We start from the raw sequence: 18,994 nt of genomic DNA on the forward strand, positions 1-18,994 counted from the left end.
GGATGGGGGTACCCAGGGGCTGCTGGAAGGGTGGAGGTCTGGATGGAACCCTGTTTCTGCTGCTAGCCAGCCAGGCACTGTGCCCCTCTGCCAGACTCAGTTTCTCCTTTCTGAGTGTGAGGCCCACAAATTTGCAAGTCCCCAGCTCTAGCTCTTTGGGGGACCCCTGATGCGGTTTAGCTGGGCCACTTAAGACCTTTCAGAATGGAAGGATGTTTGGTGCCAACAGTCTGGATGGCCTCAGCGTTGTGTAGAACGAGGCAGACTGTGAGTCCATGAATAATGCATGGAGGTTATGCAAATCCTCAGGTTTTCCTACATTTTCAGCCCACACACCACAATAGGCTGGAGGGGGTGGGGGTTGGGGGCCTTGCCAACCTCTTCTGTGGTTTGGTGTCTGCTTGTGAGCCTGGGCTGCCAACTCCTGAGAGCATTTTGGGAAGGAATGACCTCCCCAGATGACAAGTCAGACCTCAGTGCTGCCCGCACTCCCCTGGCATGGGTCCCTGCAAAGGACACTGTCCCTTTCCTGAGGCAGCCCCGTGACACACGCATGCTGAGGCCTGTGATGTTTAATTCAGAGTGGTGAATGCCACAGACAACTCATGTGGGGCTGCCTCAGAGCAGGAGCCTTTGTTTTCATTTGTGGGGCTGCAAGCCATGGAGTCTACCGTCTGGAAGGTAGTGAGCAGTGCTTCCTGGGTGGAGGGGCGACAGGCTTCTCTGAGGGCCTGATCTCCTTAGAACTCAGGCAGGCCACACACACACAGTCACACACATGCACGGTCATACCCATGCAAACACTCTTGCACACACAGTCACACACTGCACACCCACAGTCAAACCCATGCAAACACTCGTACACACACATACACATGCAAATACCCACGCACACACATAAATATGCACACACTTGTGCACATACATACACACAGAAGCACTCATGAACACACAGTCATACACAAACACTCATGCATGTCTATGTAAACATGTGCAGACACACAGCTCCTAAGTCAGAAAAGCTAACAGTCACAAGGGGGACCTGGAGGCCAGCCTGGAGTACAGGAGCCAAGGTTGGGGAGATCTGGGGTCAGGTCCCTGCCTAATTTACCAGCTGTGGCATGAACCTGGGCTACTCTCTTGATTCTCTTAGGCTCAGTTTCCCCATCTGAGAAACAGGCACCAATCATCTGTCCACCAGGCAGGGCTACTGGCCGAGTTTGTAACCATTAGTAACCTGACCACACCTGCAAAGCACAGCCAGAGCCCTGGACCTGACCTGCTGATGGATGGTGGCCAGGATCGTTTTCGTCGTTGGGCTGACACCAGCCTTGAGACCAGCCGTGCGGTCTCAAGGGAGTGTCTGACTCTATAGACATCATTCTTGCACCATCTAGGCCCAAAGCCATACTTGTGGAGTGCTGGAATGGATGGATGCAGGTATAAACTGCAAAGAAGAGAAGGGACCCCCTCCGCTGACCAGGCTGCAGACATAGGGCTGTTGGAGGGCTTCTGAAGCTGGCTGGGTACTGGTCACACCTTGTGGGGACTTACCCGAGAGAACACAGGCACAGGCAGCGTGTGCCTGCTGAGTGCCAGGCCCTGGGCTGGGTGCTTCACAGACAGTAAGGTGCCCTCACCAGATGAAATGGTTGGGCTCCAAGTTCAAACAATGAGAGCTTGACTAGTGAGGGACACCTGTGTTGTATTTCATCCTCACGACAGCCACGTGGGGCAGAGGCTGGTGGCTCCCATTTATAGGCAGGGGAAGCGAGGCTCGGCGTGGTGGGAAACTTGCACAAAGTCACGCAGTTAACAAGTGAGGGCTTTGACCCCTGGACTGACTGACTTTTATACCGTGTCAATGTGATCTCCAACTCTGTGCCAGGAAGCAAATCTCCCAGCTTCTGGACTATCCTCTGTGGCTCCTCTGGCCTTGGTGGGCAAATTGCAGCTCTCCTTTGTGACTCCACTGGGGTCATTGCTTGGTGATGACCTGAGTGTGCCCTCCGATCACACTGCCCAGGCACCTCTGACTCAGCCCTAACTCTGTTCAATCAGTCACACTTAGCCCTACCCGTCCTTTCCTCAGTAGAAGATGTAGAAGATGCATTCTTCAAAGACACCCATCCACACCTCCACCTGTCCATTCACCGATCCAGTTCCATCTATCAACTGTCCATCTGTCTCCATCCATTCAGTCACCAAAAATTTATTGGGTACCTCCTATGTTCCAGGCACTCAGAATAGTGAACACAAATCTCTATTCTCAGAGAGCTTATGCTTCTATGTACAGCAGAATGATAGCAACATGAATAATTGACACCATTAAAAAAAGTACAGATGAGCACTGAATCTCAGAGAGGTTAAGAAACCTGCCTAAGGTCACACAGTAAATAACAGAACTCTGGTCTAGACCTAAATTTGTCTGCTGATAAAGATATTCTGCCTCATTCAGCACTGTCCAGACCCCCCTCTGTTTTTTGTTTTTTGTTTTTTTGTGGTACTGGGAACTCAGGGCCTACATCTTGAGCCACTCCACCAGCCCTTGTGATGGATTTTTCTGGGATAGGTTCTCTGGAACTATTTGTCTTGGGCTGGCTTCGAACCATGACCCTCCTGATCTGTCTCTTGAGTAACTAGGATTACAGGTGTGAGCCACTGGCGCCCGGGTACCCTCTGCATTTTCTAAAGGGGCTGAGGGGAGCCTCGAAGGCTCCGCCCTGAGGGGAGGCATCTCACCTTCTGTTGTCTCATCGTCCTGTTGAGCCTCTTCTCCTGACACAGCTGCTGCTCCGTGCGCTCCAGGGCCTCCTTCAGCAGCGCCTTTTCCTCGGCCTCTTTGTAGATGTCATCCTCCAGCTTTGCTACCTGTGTCTGGTACATCTGAACGGACACTTTGCTCTGCCTGGGTGCACAGAGAGACAGAGTCCCTTTTCATCTCACCATCCCATTTGTCATCAGTAGCCCATCCATGGCCTCTCCAAATCCTTCCATAGGGGGCTCACCGGGGGTTTCATTACACCATGAAAATGGACGTGCAGAGCATCAGGTGGTCCAGGATGTGCTACCAGCCCCTCCCCATATCCCTGGCAGGGATCTGAAACTCTCGGGAAAATGATAGAACCCTCAAAGTCACACAAGTGGGGGAGTCACGGTCAAGTTCATAACAAGTGCAGCTGGCACAGTCGGAGCAGGCAGAGTGGAGGATCAATGCTCCAAATGCTGGCTGCTCACGGATACGCTCACACCTCTGGGTCTCGTTGTTGTCTCCTCCCCCCGCCCCGCCCCAGTATTTTGTAGTCCACACTCAGATCTCAGGCTCCCTGTCCCAGCCCAGGAACTGCTGCTGTCTGTGCTCAGCCAGGACCAGGGGCCTGGCCCACCCGTGGGGACACGCGTTGTACCTGAGCTGCTCGATGTCCTGCTCATACCCTCTAAGGATCTCCTCCTTCCTCTGCAGCCGAGTCTTGAGCTGGGTGATCTTGTCAAACACCAGGTCCAGGTCCCTTTGTCGGAGGTGGTTGACCTTCTCCCTCTCTTTGGGGGACAGGTGTTTCATGGACACGTGGCCTGACATGTCTTTGATGTTCATCAGGCTTCCGAGTGTTCTGCTCATGTCCATGTACTGCAAGGAAAGCAACGGCGGGTGAGGGGCCGCTGGGAGGAGGCCAGCGTCTTACTCAGTTTCGTTCATTTTCTGCTGTTGCAGAGAGCAGGGAAAGGCATTGGGCATGAGTGCCATTGGGCCTTTTATTCCCCCCACCTCCACGTACACTGGGCCTTTGTCAGAACCAGGGGACAGAAAAACAGGTATAAATGCTCATTCTAACTACTGGCTTCCCAAGGAATTCGGCTGTGCCATGTGACCCGTGCTGGGCCTGGCAGGGCCCAGCCTCACTGCCCAAGCACGTGAGGCTGACACTTACTAGATGATCCTACAGTTAACAGAGACTGCAGGGGACCCGGCGTGGGGTGGGAGGGGACTGATGGCGCGTGTACACACCAGCTTTTCACTGAGATCTAAGGCCTCGGCCACGTCCGTTTTCCCTGACTTCTCGATGGCAAGGTTGGAAACTGAGTTGGAAAAGCCACTGTGAGACTGAAATGAGAAAGAAATCAAAACACTCTCTTGCATTCCAGCGTGAATTCCTGTGACCAGAGCCTTAGCTTAGGTCACACATTAGTGCTGTGTGATCATGGAGGGAGAACCTGAGATGTTCATTTCGGTTCTGTCCGGTCTGAGTCCTTGTCATCTGCTCCCTATGACTTCGTGTCCACACTTCAGAGAACGACTGTGAAATTAACCTGGCTTGGCTCCTTCTCTGACCACTGTCTGTCTTCCCTCTAGAATAGTGGGTCTCAGTGGGGGGTGATTCTGTCCCCATCCCTGGGGACATTTAGCAGTCTGGACACGTATTCTGGTTGTCACATCTAAGGTGATACTGGTATCTAGTGGAAGGAGGACAAGGGTGTCACTAAACACACCATAACACACAGGAGAGTTCCCTTCCCTAACCTGTCACCAAATATGAATAATGCTGAGGTTGAGAAGCCCTGGTCTGTATGACAAGCTCCACACGGATGGGGACCATGTTGCTGTCTGCTCACTAACCCCTTCCTGTGCCTAGCACAGCATCTGGCATAGAGTAGCACAGGATGGGCATATTTGTTGAATGAATGAATGAAGGTTCCATAGAAAACAACACTTCTCCTCTTATTGGAGGAATCTCATTTTCATACAGCAGAAATGAGGCTTTGGGAAGATGTCATCTATTCTCCTGATGCTGGAGGCTGGTGGGTGAGGCTCACCTTAGTCCCTCTCCTAAGACCCCTGTCAGCCAGCTGGTTGCACAAACCCACCCACAAGCATGGGGAAAGCCACATGCCATGAAGGGGTCTGGAGAACCCCAAATGACCATAATAAACCGCCTTGGAACCAAAGTGGTCTTTAAGTGCCTTCCACAAACATCATGAATATTGTAGCCTATGCACCCTGTGACCTTCTGAGACTAACAGCAACAAGAAACCCCAACTACAAAGATATAAAGGGCCAGACACCAGTGGCTCACTCCTGTAATCTTAGCTACTCAGGAGGCAGAGATCAGGAGGATCTCGGTTTGAAGCCAGCCCAGGGCAAATAGTTCGAGAGACCCTATCTTGAAAAAAAAAAAAAATCACAAAAAAGGGCTGATGGAGTGGCTCAAGGTGTAGGCCCTGAGTTCAAACCCCAGTACTGCAAAGAAAAAAAGAATGCCTGAGGTGACCATGATAGGCAAGAGTATTTACCAAGAGAAACACAGTTGTCTATCAAGATGAGAACAAAAGAGATCTTTAGAAAATGACAATAATTGAGGTCTGCTGCACAAGAACCTAAAACACGACCCCCTCTGCTGAGTCCTCAGCATCCCCTTTCCTCCTCCTCTGCTGAGTCCTCAGCACCCTTCTTCCCCATCTGCTGAATCTTTGGCACCCCGCTTTTCTCCTCTGCAGACTAGCAGGGTGCAGGAGGCAGACTGCCAGGGACACAGTCCTGGCTCCATCATTCTCTATTACTGCAACCTTGACTTTCTGAAGCCTTAATTTTTCTTCTCTGTGAGATGGGCATAGTGACAATGGCTGTGGCGCAGGCTGCTGTGAGGATGAAGTGAGGCAGAGCACTCAAAGGCCTGACCTCAATGCCTGGCACACAGAGGGCACTCTGTCAATGTCAGGTGTTCTTCCTCCTGCGCCTTCTCTTCTCTTAGTATTAGTTAACTGCCAGCCTTAGAGGATTTTTCTTATTTTTTTTTTTAAAGAGGGTTGGGAGGTTTCTTGCTGTGTGGTGCCAGTGGTGGGACCAGGGATCACCTCCAAGTGAATGCCATGCTAGGAAGCAGTCTATGAGGTCTAGCTGACCTCCCACCCAGAGATGGTCCTTCCACACCCAGCCTTGGAGAATGAGGGTTTGCTTTTATCAAGAAAGCCAGCTTATTCCCAAAGATATTTGTCCTGGGCTCTAGTATATATCCAGACAGCCACTGGAGACAGTGTTGGTCCAGATAGGATGGCCTCATTATTCCTTCTAGAAGCCTGTGTGTGCTTTGCATTCAGCTTGGGTAGCAAGCGTGCATTCAGTGGGTTCGGTAATTGACATTAACCTGGGTGTCCATTGTCATGAGTCCATCAGACACCTAGTCAACATCCATATAGGTTATAAGGGCACCTTCAATTTTATAATCAAATCAATTTTATGAAAATCCTGACATAACTGCCCTGGTAAGCAAGGGAGTTTCCTTAAATAATAGTAATATAATTCATATTTTATGCAATAATAATAGCTATCTATTGTTAAGTATGAGCCAGACACTGGGCTGAGCACTTTACAGAATCATCTCCTTCCATTTTTTTCAGCATTACTTTATAGGCAGGAAAGTCCCAGAAATGTTAAGAGCCTTGCCTGAGGCCACACAGTTTTCGGGCTGGAACTACAACTTGTGTCCTCACACTCCTGGCTCCCTCCCACTACCTCTTCTGTGTTCCTGTTTTTCAGTTTGACAGACTCGTGTCCTAATGCCATCTATCAGCCTGCTGGACATTTCCTGCAGAAGGACACGTGCTTCAGCGATCTGTCTGGCCCAGTGTCAAAACAGTGACACATTGTGCTGTGTGCACATGGAGGCCACCTCTCTGTGCAACCATCCCACAAGTCACCCATCAGTGAGTGCAGACACCCGACGCCTGCCCTCTTCATGTGCTAGTCACTGCAGAGACAAATGTTCTTTGGTTACCGCTCGGTTCTCTATTCTTGAGAGAGTTGGCAAATCAGGTTTTGCGTCCAATAATATTTTCTGGACGTTTTTTTCCATTCTGAGAGTCTTTAATTCTAGAAATTCATTCAGGTGGTCCTTATGATCTATAAAAGAAATGATTTAGACTCAGGAAGAAGTTATCTCATGTAGTAAGCATAGATTCGACTATGAGACACTTACCCACAGGCCTATTTTAATCCTAAAGAGATTAAATGACTTGTCCAAGGCCACAGAGCTAATGTGAAGCTGAGGCCACACGGGTGTCAGTGCCGAGACCTTGAGGGTGAACTTTACCTAAGGTCTTCCAGCCACGGGGACTTGAACCCAGGCACCCAGTGCCCTGCCCGACAGTCAGCCCCCACTCTCAAGAGAGCACCTTCCCCTCTCAACAGGCTACTCTGAGTTTCCCCCATGCTGATCCTTGGGCAGCGTTTGACCATGACAAAGTTTCCACCAGGCTACAGCGAAATAAGAAAAAGAACAATGGTGAGTTTTTCATGATGTCCTATTTATTTATCATCAAGGCCTGCACTTGAATCTGAGGTTGAGGCCAGCCCATCTTTGTGTGTGTTATAACGTCCTTCCAATTATGAGAGAATGGGGACAGAATGTGGCAGTCCTGGCAAATTGGGGACAGTCCCCATGGTGGGACTAGGGAGGAGGGGACTTACTGGAGCAGCTGGTCTTCTCCAGTTCTTTGATTCGCACTCGAAGTTCTGACAAGGCCTTCTTCTGCCGCTGGATGACTTCCTCATGTCGGGACCCTTTGCACTTGGCCCCCAGGTCGCTGAAGGATTGCTCCTGGGTGGGGGCGGAGTGGGGCAGAGAGCAGCCTCATTATACTCAGGAAACATAAACAATTCCTGCTTAGCAGAGACCCTGCTGTGTAGTACTGGAAGATATCATACGGGCTTCGGCAGAGAAGGGATTTAAATTTTTCAGTCCCAGCATTAAATCTGTCTCAAAGCTTTCCAGCTCTCCTGCCTACTTAGGATTACTATAAATAAGAGAAACCTGTATGTCTTCTTATTTCCAATATTCTTCTATGCCCGGGTTTCCATTTATTATCATTCTAATCTTATTTCTAAACAATCAGAGCAAATCCTATTTTTTTCTCCCCCCATAAATGGGATTTGAACTCAGGGTCTTGTGCTTACTAGGCAGGTGCTCTACCAGTTGAACCATGTGCTCAGCCCGCATGTTTTATTTCTGAAAGGGCATCTTTACTTAATTTTTCCTATTTTTTTTGGTGGCACTGGCATTGAACCTAGTCTACCACTGAGCTACAATCCCAGCCCCAGAAGGGCATTTTTAGAGAAGACTGGTAATAAGGATGGCTGCCTCCTTTTTTGCTAGGGGAATTTGGCAGAGTGGCTCTTGGCTGCTCTGTAGAAACCCTCCCCTAGACTTTCAGGGCCTCGAGAGCAGCAGGTCCTACAGAAACTTCTGTGATAATGGAAGTGTTCCATACCTGCCTCATCCACTGTGGGAGCTGCTGGCCGCATGTGGACCCTGTGGGACAGCTCTGGGCTAGAGTGGGGTTGACTCAGAGCACAAGAAAGATCTCTGTCCTTTAAGGGTCATGCATCCCTTTATGAGTCACAAGAATGCAGAGTTCTTTCCTCTAGAAAAATCCCCCCTGACCCACAATGTTTGCACATAATTTCTAGAGCAAGGACCCCATGAAGCCCAGTCATGGACACCATACACATCACTTCTGTAGAGAAAGCGGTTTATTCTTTCGTTCCTTTCTTCATTCCTTCATGCATTCATCTGTTCATGAAGTCATTCATTCCACATGGCCTTCTCTGAGCACCTCTGGGTGCTGTGCCTTGTTCTGTGCTCTGGGGACTCAGCAGTGGGTAAAGTGGGCACCGTCCTGGCCATGAGGACTGTGCAGCCCACTGAGGGAAGACACATGAGGGAGAGAAGAGGAAAACCTACGGTGTACAGTGATGGACGTGATGCAGATAAGTAAGTGGGGACCTGGGGAGAGGGGCGTGGGAACAGTTTTCCAGTGTAGGTGAAGACTCAGCCAAACTGCCAAGGAAGAGAAGAAACTGACAATCTGTTTTTTTAATAACTACTTTTATAATAGCAATTTTGGTTCAGTTTATATTATATATAGATACAGATATAGAAGATAACATATATAGCACAAAGTGAACCAAAATGATTAAAAATTATATCGATAACTTTATCTGGTTATCTCTAGTTTTTTATGCAGGTATGTATGCATACATCTACTGATCTACCATCTGCCTCTTTCTCTCCTCTCTCTTTCTTCTCTCTCTAACCCTCCTCTCTCTCTCACCCTTTCTCTCTTCTCTCTTCCCTCTGTCCTCTCTTCTCTCAGCCTCCTCTTTCTTCCTTTCCTTCTCTCCTCTCTCACCCTTCTCTTTCCCTCTTCTCTCTCCTTTCTCTCACCCTCCACTCTCCTTTTTCTCCTTCTCTCCTCTCTCACTCTCATCCTCCTCTCTCTCACTCTTCTCTTTCTTCCTCTCCTCCTCTCTCTCCTTTCTCCTTCTCTCTCCTCCATCTCCTTCTTCCCCCTTCCCCCTCTTTCTACCCCGCTCACTGACTACATAGCAAACACAATTCCAGGCACTGAGGTGTGATGGGGACCAGACAGACCAATCTGATCCTGTAAATACTCCAATTCCAGAGAGTGAGGAATTAGGCTAGCCAAGCAGAGGAGAGGCAGAGACAGTCATTCTCATTTGTTCTTCTTCCTTCCATGACCCCAGTGCTTCTCAGAGGCCCCAGGCCCTGTGCTAGTCACCCTGACCACCTCGGGCTCAAGGCCCATGGCCTCCTTAGGGGCCCTCTTGAGAATGTCCCTTGCCCCACAATGTCCCTACCATGTTCTCCTTCCTTTCTTTCTGTCTCTGTTCCAAGTCTCCTCCTGCAGAGGCCCCCTGACTGCCCGATCTCAAAAGAGGAGCCCCTCTCCCCACCATGATGCTCTCTGTCCCAAAATCCTGCTACCTAGCTCTTCAGGGGACTTGTTTCCACTGGACGTTTTACTCATTGTGGACTTGTTTGTTTCTATCTTCCCCTCCCAGTGCCCAGGCTCTGTGAGAGCAAAGTCCATCTCCGTTGGTCGTCCCAGGGCCAAACAGTGTGCTGAGCACAGTTGGTGCTCAGCAAATGCACAGCCTGAGCGAAGGGAGGTCAGAAGCAGCAGCCTTGTGGCCTCAGCTGCTGGCGCCCAGCATTTGAGAGACAGGCCACTGCACTTGGTAGGACCTTGCTTGTCCTGGGAACCTGGCCGCCCTGTTTCCTGGGAATGACTCTGCACTGGCTTCCAGGTCTCTCAGAGGCTCTGTTCGCCTTGGGAGAAGCCACCTGGAATGGTCTCTCTCTGAATGAAGAGGGCAGGAGAGGCTGCATGTGGAGGGAGGCCAAGGGGAAAGCACAGCAGCGAGACTGGGCCTTTACTTGGCCTGAGGGAGGCACAGCAGCGAGACTGGGCCTTTACTTGGCCTGAAGAGGAAGTCCAGGGCTGAGCGCACGTGACCTTCTTCACGGCCTGTCTGGGAACTTCTTTATTTGGAGAGGAAAGAGATTCTTTCTCATACAACTCTTGAGCCCTCTGACCCACTCTGGCTTAGAAAACAGGAAGTAGCCTGTGGAGGAAAGCCGGTCCAAGGAGGAACAAATCCTTTTATCTTGCAGCCTCCCTCCTCCACCCTCCCTAACTAACAGTGCCTCATGAAAGAAACAAAAAACCACAGGGTCCCCACTCCACAACCCACTCCAGCAAACATGTACTGAGTCTGGGGAGTTGGGGTGGGCAGGGACCCTGTGCCAATTTCCCTATATCTGGCACACAGCCTGGCATATAGCAGGTGCTTAATAGTTACTGGAGTGAGTGACTGTGAGTCAGGTCCTGCTCTAAGGGTTTGAGATTCCAACAGGAGCAACTCATGCTTCCTGCCCTACGGAGTTTCCAGCCTCCTGGACCCTCCCCAGGTCCCCTCCCCTGGTTGTCCTGAGCAACAGAAGCCACTTATGTTAAAATGTGCTGGACAGCACTTGGTGCCAGGGACAACCGAGTAGACCTCGAGTTCTTTTGTCCAAGCTGCCTGTGGCCCTGGCTCTCTGCTGTCTGGCAGGGGAAGTGTCTTTGCTGACACATTTGGCTCTGTTCCCCAGTGAGAGTCCAAAGTCTCTCACTGGAATGCCCTGCTCTCTGGAAAGGATGTCCTGGACTCTAGGAAATGGGGGCCTCAAGGAACCACTGCACCCCATAATCAGCTTACAAGGGGTGATGGGAAATGTCACAGCACCAGCTTTGGGGACCTCCTGATGAAGGCTGTTCTTGCCAGAAATGCTCCCCACTGGATGAGCAGCTGGGACTTCTGGGTGGTATACAGAGAGACTTTATCAAGAGACATCACAGGGCATTAATTGCATGACTCTTTGGGAAGGCCATTTGGTCCTATGAAGCCCTTTGGGCCCAGCAACTTCACATCTAGGAATGTGTTCTGCAGACGTGGAAGTATATTAACCACAGCGCCATGTGAAAGCAGACACAACCTGAATGTCCATCGAAACCGGGGGCTGGTTGGATGAAAGGGACACAGAAAGAGAAGAATGAGATGGATCTTTATACACTTACTTGAAAAGATGCCTAAGAGATAGTGTTAGATTAAAACAAGTAAGCTGCAGAATATATATGGTTTGATACCATGAGAAAAAATTACCCCCCGAATAATATATGTATGGATTTGTGTGACTTTACCTATGCATGCATAAAAAAATTTATGTCTCAGCTACCCCATATGGTGGTGATTATCACATCATTACTCCCAGATGAGGGAACTAGGTGGCACACAGTGGCCTCCCAAAGGTCACAGAGTTTCTAAGTGGAGGAGCTGGGAGTCTAAGCCAGGCAGACTGGATCCAAGCCTGATCTTCAACCACTGCCCATTCACGCAGAATGAAGACTCAGTGGCCCCTGCTTACATTGCTGACAGCTTAGCCCCTGGAGACTACGGTCCTCTCGGCAGGATCCTGTTTTCCCTTATATACTTCACGCAGGCAAGCAATGCTTTCAGAACTTACAATGAAAATATTTTCAGAAAGAAAGCAAGCCACCCCGGGCTCTTCTGTAGCAGGTCCCCCAGGAGCTCGAGCACTCACCTCCTGGCTGCTGGACAAAACATCCAGGAGGACTGGCTCTATCTGCACTGAGATGTCACACTTCTGGGTTGGCTTCCTGGGCTTCTGCTCCTTCTCCATGCTTGGCTGGGGTTTTTGTTTCTCTTGGGAAGCCCTAGAGCAAAGAAGGGCGTCACAGGGTGGCAGACTGTGGGAGTTTCAAGTACCTTTGGATCCTTCGGCAGACTGGGAAATGGAGCTCTTTTTAAATGGGAACCCAGTTCTTCAGTCTCCCACACCCGGATTTTTAAAGAATCCAGTTTCAGGGGCCTTACAGGGACAGGACCTGGCAGTGGGCCCCTGCTCTTCCTCTCTCAGTCTATGTCCATCTGCTGTGGTTTTGATGGGGCCTATACTGCACGTCTGCCATGTCTGCCACTTTCTACCTTTGAACCCTTCTAGTCTCATCATGACCCGATAAGAGTCAGAGACTGTTTCTGCCCTATTTTTCAGGCAAGACACACCCCGGTTTGCCTGTAGTCACTGAACTGGTGAGTGACAGCCAGGACTGGGAGCCTGTTTTTTTCACCACTGTGTGAATCTGCCATGTACATGAGCCACGAGGCCCATGAAAGTACAGGAGAAACACAAAACATCGCTTGCACTCAAACTTTTTTTTGGGGGAAAACATCCATTTGCTAAAAATATGGATATAAGGTATGAGCAAAAATGCAGACTCACATTTTTTAAAAAAAGATTAAGCCATGGGGCAGTGACACTATTTTGTATTTATTTGGAGCTGATACCTTCAGCCTACTCATTTATTTGATAAATAGCTTCTTTATGCATCAGGCCTGTGTGAATGCTGGAAGTTCTGGGAGGTAAGGTCTCTACAGATCCTGTCCTCAAGGCAGGCAGACAGTTGAACTGGCAAGAGTAGATGTGATGTGTGGTGACAGGCCAGGCAGTGTGGGGGCTGAGGGACCCAAGCAGGAGCCTTGACTGTGTTTGGTGAAGGTGAGTGAGAAGGGCTTCCTGGAGGAAGTGGCATTTGAGCTGAGCCCCATCGTCTGGGATATTGGGTAGCTATGTTTGAGAAGCACAGCACTAAGCAAAACGCTGTTTAAATTGATGAGGCTGTGACACAATGAGACGTTACTCCTTCATTTACTCATCCGTTCAATGGGACCAGTATTTCCTCAGCCCTCTCCCCACGAAGGGCTCCTGGCACTCTGCAGGCCGCGCGGACCCCTCCGCACACCTGAGCGCCTCCTTCAGGACCTTTAGCTCCCTGTCCTTCTTCTCCACCAGGCCGCTCATCTGTGCCAGCTTCACCTTGAGCACGCTCATCTCGCTGCTTTGCTGCTGGACCAGAACGATTTGCCGCTCCAGCTCCATCTTCTGCTTCTCGCTAAGCTCCCCTGGGGCGATAGGACAGCTGGTGAGGGGTCCCCGCCTTGGACCCCTGCCGGGGTCACTGTGAATCTAGGCTCACAAGAACAACGTGGTGGGTCTGCCCTCTGGAACTCTCAGGGGCTTTAGAACCTGAGAAACCACCCCAACTTCTGGCAGGTGCTGAATGGGAGCCCTGCACCCCTGCCTCACTCCACTGTGCCGGCAGAGGCTGCAGGGGCCCCACTGGCCTCCCCCTGGTGTTTTAGGGCTCTCTGGCCAACATTCAGCATCTTTTTGTTCAAGGGTGTTCTCAGATCCCTGGAGCCTCCTGGGCTGTGTGTCTGCCAGGTGTAATGACCTCCCTCCCACCAATGGCTGGCATGGGCAGCAGTCCATGTTCCCAGCTCTCCAGCTCCATTCCCTCTTAGGTGATGGTCTGCAGGCTCGGGCTGGACTCTGCTCCTAGCACTCCCCAGCAGGATTAGGTTCCAGCTGCCCGCCATGCCTACTCTGTGGACGGTATCATCATTTACTCCCCCACATCCCTATATCACTTCTGCCTTCCCTGGGGTGTTGCTGGGGAATCTACGCTAACTCCACATTACCTTGAGTCTTCATAGCAGTCTGCAAGGGAGATAGTTACTATAAGCACCCACTACATAGATGTGGAGACTGAGGCTTGAAAAGGTAAAATACAATTTATAATGAGCAGGCCCAGAACTGGGTCCAGTGTCTCCTGACTCTAGAACTGGATGTGGTAATCTATACTATATTGGCAAACATATACTTCATTCAAAAAAGTGACTCTGAAAAATTTAGCCCTAAATGGCCTGGGTGTACTAACAGTACTTTACACCAAGAACAAATACCAATGGTTTTGGAACATCCAGGGCTCCAGAAGGGACAAGAGCATATGTTTTTCTCCCTCCACCTCCCAGATCTAGTTTCACCTCTTTCCTGCCTGCCCATGCCTTTTGTCTCGATGGAGACTCAGGAGGGGAAAGAGAAGGTGGCCACAGAGGAAGGAGGCAGAAATTAAAAGGCAGGGAGAGAGAAACAGAGGAGGTCCAGTGAGCAGAGAAGTGTGGCTCAGGGCTCTCTCGTCCCTATCCTGGGTGGCCGCTGACATCCTCAGCGACCTTAGGAAGCAGGCATGTGACCTCCTTTTTGCCCTGGAGGCAGAAGAGGCCTGGAGAGGACCCCATGCACTAGCGAGTACTGGTCCCTGCCACCTGCCCTGTCCCAGGGGCGCCCTTGGTTATTTTCCTAGGGAGCCCTGCAATAAAAGAAGAAAAGTCATTAGCTGGGTGGCAGTGGCTCATTCTGTAATCCTAGCAGCAATCAGGAGGACTGTGGTTTGAAGCCAGCCCAGGAAAATAGTTTCTTGAGACCCTATCTCAAAAATATCCTTCACAAAAAAGGGCTAGTGGAGTGGTCAAGGTGTAGGCCCTGATTTCAAGCCCCAGTACCAGGAAAGAAAAAATCATGTTTTCAGGGCCCCTGGGGACTAGTGGGTAGGAACCAGGGCCATGTCCAGGGCATAGCCTATGTGACCCCTAAGTTCCAGGGGCTGAAATGTGCCCAGGAAAGCCGGTCCTCCAGGGATTTTCGGGCCAACTCTTTGGCCTCGTTTTCTTCCTCTCTCTAGTGGGTAGGATGTCAAGAGACACAGGCACTGGGACAAACCTCTCAGATCTGACATCCGGCCGTGGGCTTCGTTAAGGTCTTTCCTCAACCTCATGATGACCTCCTGCTGAGACAGGATTTCCTTCTGAGCGGACAGTAAGTCGTCTCTGAAACTCACAACACAGCCCAAGTCAGCGCCACCCAACCTCCATGGTGTCTCCAGAGTGGCTGGAAGGGTGAAGTGATGCTCAGTCGTGGTCCATGGGACCCCCGCCTGGGGTAGGGACCAGGACACCTTTTAGTGTTCTCAAAAAACAAATTCATTTGGATAACCCTTCATTAAACCCAACCCCTCTGAGACAGAATGCAGGGCCTGGCAGGGTTGGGTCTGAGGTGAGCTGTGCATTGCTTAGACCTGCCTGTCCAGTTTCCAATCCATTGGCATGGGTTGAGATGCCCATGGGCTTTTGGTAGAAGGAAAACAGAGGACTATTTTGGGGTGCAGGTCTTCTCTGAGGATGGGGAAGAAGAGAGGGAGACAATATGGCTTTTGTTCTCTCTAGAGCCTTTGAGTCCTGGTGGAGAAAGATGGGTCGTGTGAATGGATGGTGTGCATGGGGGAGCTGAGGGACCGTAGGCTTTGGGACCCAGACAACTGAGTGGATGCAGGGATGGCGAGAAGACAGTGTCCCCTCCCCTGTATCCTAGAGGGCCGGAGACACTTTGACACCACAAGGATGACTACACCCAGCAGAGCAATGCTGTATGGGACAGGCACCCAGCTGTAATGGTGGATCAAGGGGGTGGGTGGGGCGACATCTGAAGGAACAGAGATATGTTTCCAAGCAAGTGGGAGGAACCTCATGCTGTGTATGTGTTTGTGTCGGAGCAGAAAGTGCTGTCGTCTTGCACAATCACAAGAGGGTGAAGAGACAGTATCTGGGCAGCACAGGCCTTTGACATCCGGGCTTTTCTCATATAGACTTTTGAAGGGAGGGAGGGTGTGTGTTAATTACATAAAAAGCAAAAATACTGTCAGAATGTGTGTCAAAAAAAAAAAAAAGAAAAGAAAAGAAAAGAGAGATTGGTGATTACCAAATGAAGTAACTGTACACATTGTCTCTCTGCTTCCCTCTTTCTTGTCTAGGCTACACCTGTAATTCTTCCAATGTGAGGACTGCGTTTAGACCTAACTTAACCACACGCTAGTGCAGTGACCAGAGAGAGCAACATGGCTGCAGATTCATTTCTGAGCCCTGGCCACTGCTGTCTCTAGAAAGTTCTAACAGGAGGGGCTGGGCATGGTGGTGAATGCCTCTAATCATAGCTATGTGGGAGGCATAGGTAAGAGGATTGCAGTTTGAGGCCTACCTAAGCAAAAGCACAAGATGCTACCTGAAAAATAACTAATGCAAAGAAAAAAACTAGAGGGCTGAGGGCCTACTTAAGTGGTAGAGTACCTGACTAGAAAGTTCAATGCCCTGAGTTTAAACCCCAGTACTGCCAGAGAGAGAGAGAGAGAGAGATTTAACAGGAGGAAGAGGCAGCTGGGAACTTTTCAAAACTTGAGGGGCGTATCTCTGCCTTTCTTGGGGGTGAAAGCCCCGTGACCATAACCTTTGGTAATAGAAATTTGGTGCTAAGGTCAGGTTGGTGGCTTGCCATCTTTTCTGAACACCTGTACACATTGCTTTGCAATGACTTTCTGGATCTTTCCTGTCCACAGATTTTGTTTTTCTGAAAATTGTCAGCTCCTGGAATTATCAATCCTTCTTGGGTGGAGAGAGACCAGCTCTTCCCAGGGCCCACCTACTGAGTGGGCTCCACTGTCCATTGAGGCCACAGCAATGGGCAGCCCCCAGCAGGTTCTCAGGAGAGGAGCTCACTTTTACCAAGAAACAGGAGTGTGCATCTTTGTCGTGCCAGCCAGGAGGCTAAGGCTCAGTGAGGTGGCCTGAGTGATCCAGGGCCACATAGGCAGTCAGTGTGGAATTGGGGACTGAACATAGATCTACCTGGATCTTTGCATGACACCCTCCTGAGGTGGCTGGTAGAATCTAAGTGACACTGGGACAACTCGGGACTATAGCTCCTTTCCCAGGTTCTGCGCACATGGATCTGATCATGCTTAGGCTCCCCTGGAAGCCATCGGGCCGGCCTGGCGCTCACCTCACGCCTGGTACTCACATCAAATGATCACATGCGGTATCTTTGGTGCTGCTCTCTGACAAGGGTGCTGCTGGAGACTCCTGGGTCATTTCCTCCTTTTGAGCTGAATCAGAGGGACACAGCAAGGCCATCACATCCATGCAATGGGCACTGTCCTTCCCCTCTGGACACACCCGTCCCTCACAGCCCCTGACCCTCTCTGCACTCCCACCCCTCACTGTGCATGCTGTGTGGCAGGCTGGCCTCTCACCATGTGTGAGGTTGTATGGCTTGAATATGGCTTGTATGCTCCAAAATGCACGCCGACATTTATTAAGAAGCGGCAACTAGCCGGGTGCTGGTGGCTCACGCCTGTAATCCTAGCTACTTGGGAGGGCGAGATCAGGAGGATGGAGGTTTCAGACCAGTCCGGGAAAAAAGTTTGTGAGACCCCCATCTCCAAAATAGCCAGAGCAAGTGTGAAGCCCTGAGTTCAAAACCCACTCTCACCAAAAAAGGAGGGGCAACTTAATTCCACTGTGGGGTTCGGAGGCAGGACCTTGGTGGGGGTTAGAGCAAGTCATCAGGGTGGGGTCTCGGTGGCTTTATAAGAAGAGGGAGAGGGGCCAGAACATCGTGTGTTGCCCCGTGCCTCCTCCCGACACTGCCGGCAGGAAGGCCATCACCAAACGTGGACCCTTGACTGACTAGACCTGTGAGCCAAAATAAAACTGTTGTCCATGTAACTTATGCAGTGTGTGGGACTGGGTCAGCACCAACAGAGAATGGACGAGTAGAGGCCATGAAATCTTCCCAGCTAACACGCAAGGCAGGGATCACCAGAACCACTTATAGACAAGGAATGGATAATAGAAGGAGGGACCCTGCTGGCAGCGGCCCTTGGGGAGGTACAGTCTTTGTGCTGGTCACACCACCAGCCCTTCTTTCTTATTCCCACCCAGACAAAAGCCTTAGAGGCTTGATGGCCTCCTGTCCTTGCCTCCTCTTACTCAGCCCACTGCTTTCTGGTTTCCTTTCTTACTCACTCACTTATTCATTCTACAAACAATGCCTACTACAAGGTACTGATCTAAAAGTGGAATGACAAACAGGTTGTCACCCTCAGGTCCTCTCCTGACCTAGCTTCTGGGTTAGGAAACTGGGTCTTTGTTCTGTGCCCTTGCTGTGGGGAGGCCCTGTCTAATTTGGATCACCTGTCTGGGACAGTAACTGGTTTGTCCCTCACTGACCCCCAGTGCCTATATGAATGAGGCTGAACCATCAGAGGTGATGGCTTGGTGAGGTGGTTGGAGTTGTCCCGGGCCACACAGTCAGCACGTGTGGAGTTGGGAAGAACCACACCCAACTGAGAGGACTGAACGGCTCACCTACGGGAGACAAAGGACGGTGTTTCTCAGCCAGGGTAAGCTTGCCTCAATGGGGCATTTGGTCACACCGAGAGAGAGAGAGAGAGAGAGAGAGAGAGAGAGAGAGAGAGAGAGACATTTTTGGTTGTGAGGTGGGACAGCGATGGGCATTCAGTGGGTGGAGCCCAGGGATGCAGCTAACTCCCTAACAGGCTTGGCACAGGACCTCACCCCAGCTAAGACTGCTCCAGTCCCAAATGTCAACAAGGCCAAGGCCAAAAACCAGGACCTGAGGCCTCCCCTTCTAGAATTCGCCACCAGAGCTTAGTGTCTGTCACAAGATGAGTGACCAAGGCCATTTAGTACACATGAGTGACGCAAGTCTGTTTTGAGCCCTTTTAGGGCTTATTTTGTAAGGGGTGGGTCCTGGATGCTTATGAAAGTGCATTGGTCAGGCCGCAAGTGACCGATGGCATGGGAGACCTTTGAAGGCCCCCCGCCTGGGATGTTCTCATGCGGAAGAGCAGCTCCGTGGCGTGCGCTCGCTGGCACTAACAGCCC

General features: G+C 50.7%; 1 protein-coding gene across 1 annotated transcript in view; it reads right to left on the reverse strand.

The window, feature by feature from the left end:
- The window catches only part of Fhad1 (forkhead associated phosphopeptide binding domain 1), a 123,762-nt gene that overhangs the window by 9,960 nt on the left and 94,808 nt on the right, over positions 1–18,994 (reverse strand). Inside the window, exons 23-31 of the mRNA XM_074081288.1 lie at positions 17,106–17,190; positions 14,979–15,085; positions 13,159–13,318; positions 11,940–12,072; positions 7,463–7,592; positions 6,771–6,895; positions 4,007–4,102; positions 3,408–3,628; positions 2,743–2,908 (exon numbers count right to left, since the gene is read on the reverse strand). Of these exons, the coding sequence (XP_073937389.1) occupies positions 2,743–2,908; positions 3,408–3,628; positions 4,007–4,102; positions 6,771–6,895; positions 7,463–7,592; positions 11,940–12,072; positions 13,159–13,318; positions 14,979–15,085; positions 17,106–17,190 (1,223 nt within the window). The remainder of the gene's footprint in view (positions 1–2,742; positions 2,909–3,407; positions 3,629–4,006; positions 4,103–6,770; positions 6,896–7,462; positions 7,593–11,939; positions 12,073–13,158; positions 13,319–14,978; positions 15,086–17,105; positions 17,191–18,994) is intronic.

The sequence above is a fragment of the Castor canadensis genome, chromosome 7 (assembly GCF_047511655.1).
Source record: "Castor canadensis chromosome 7, mCasCan1.hap1v2, whole genome shotgun sequence".
Taxonomy (NCBI): Eukaryota; Metazoa; Chordata; class Mammalia; order Rodentia; family Castoridae; genus Castor; species Castor canadensis.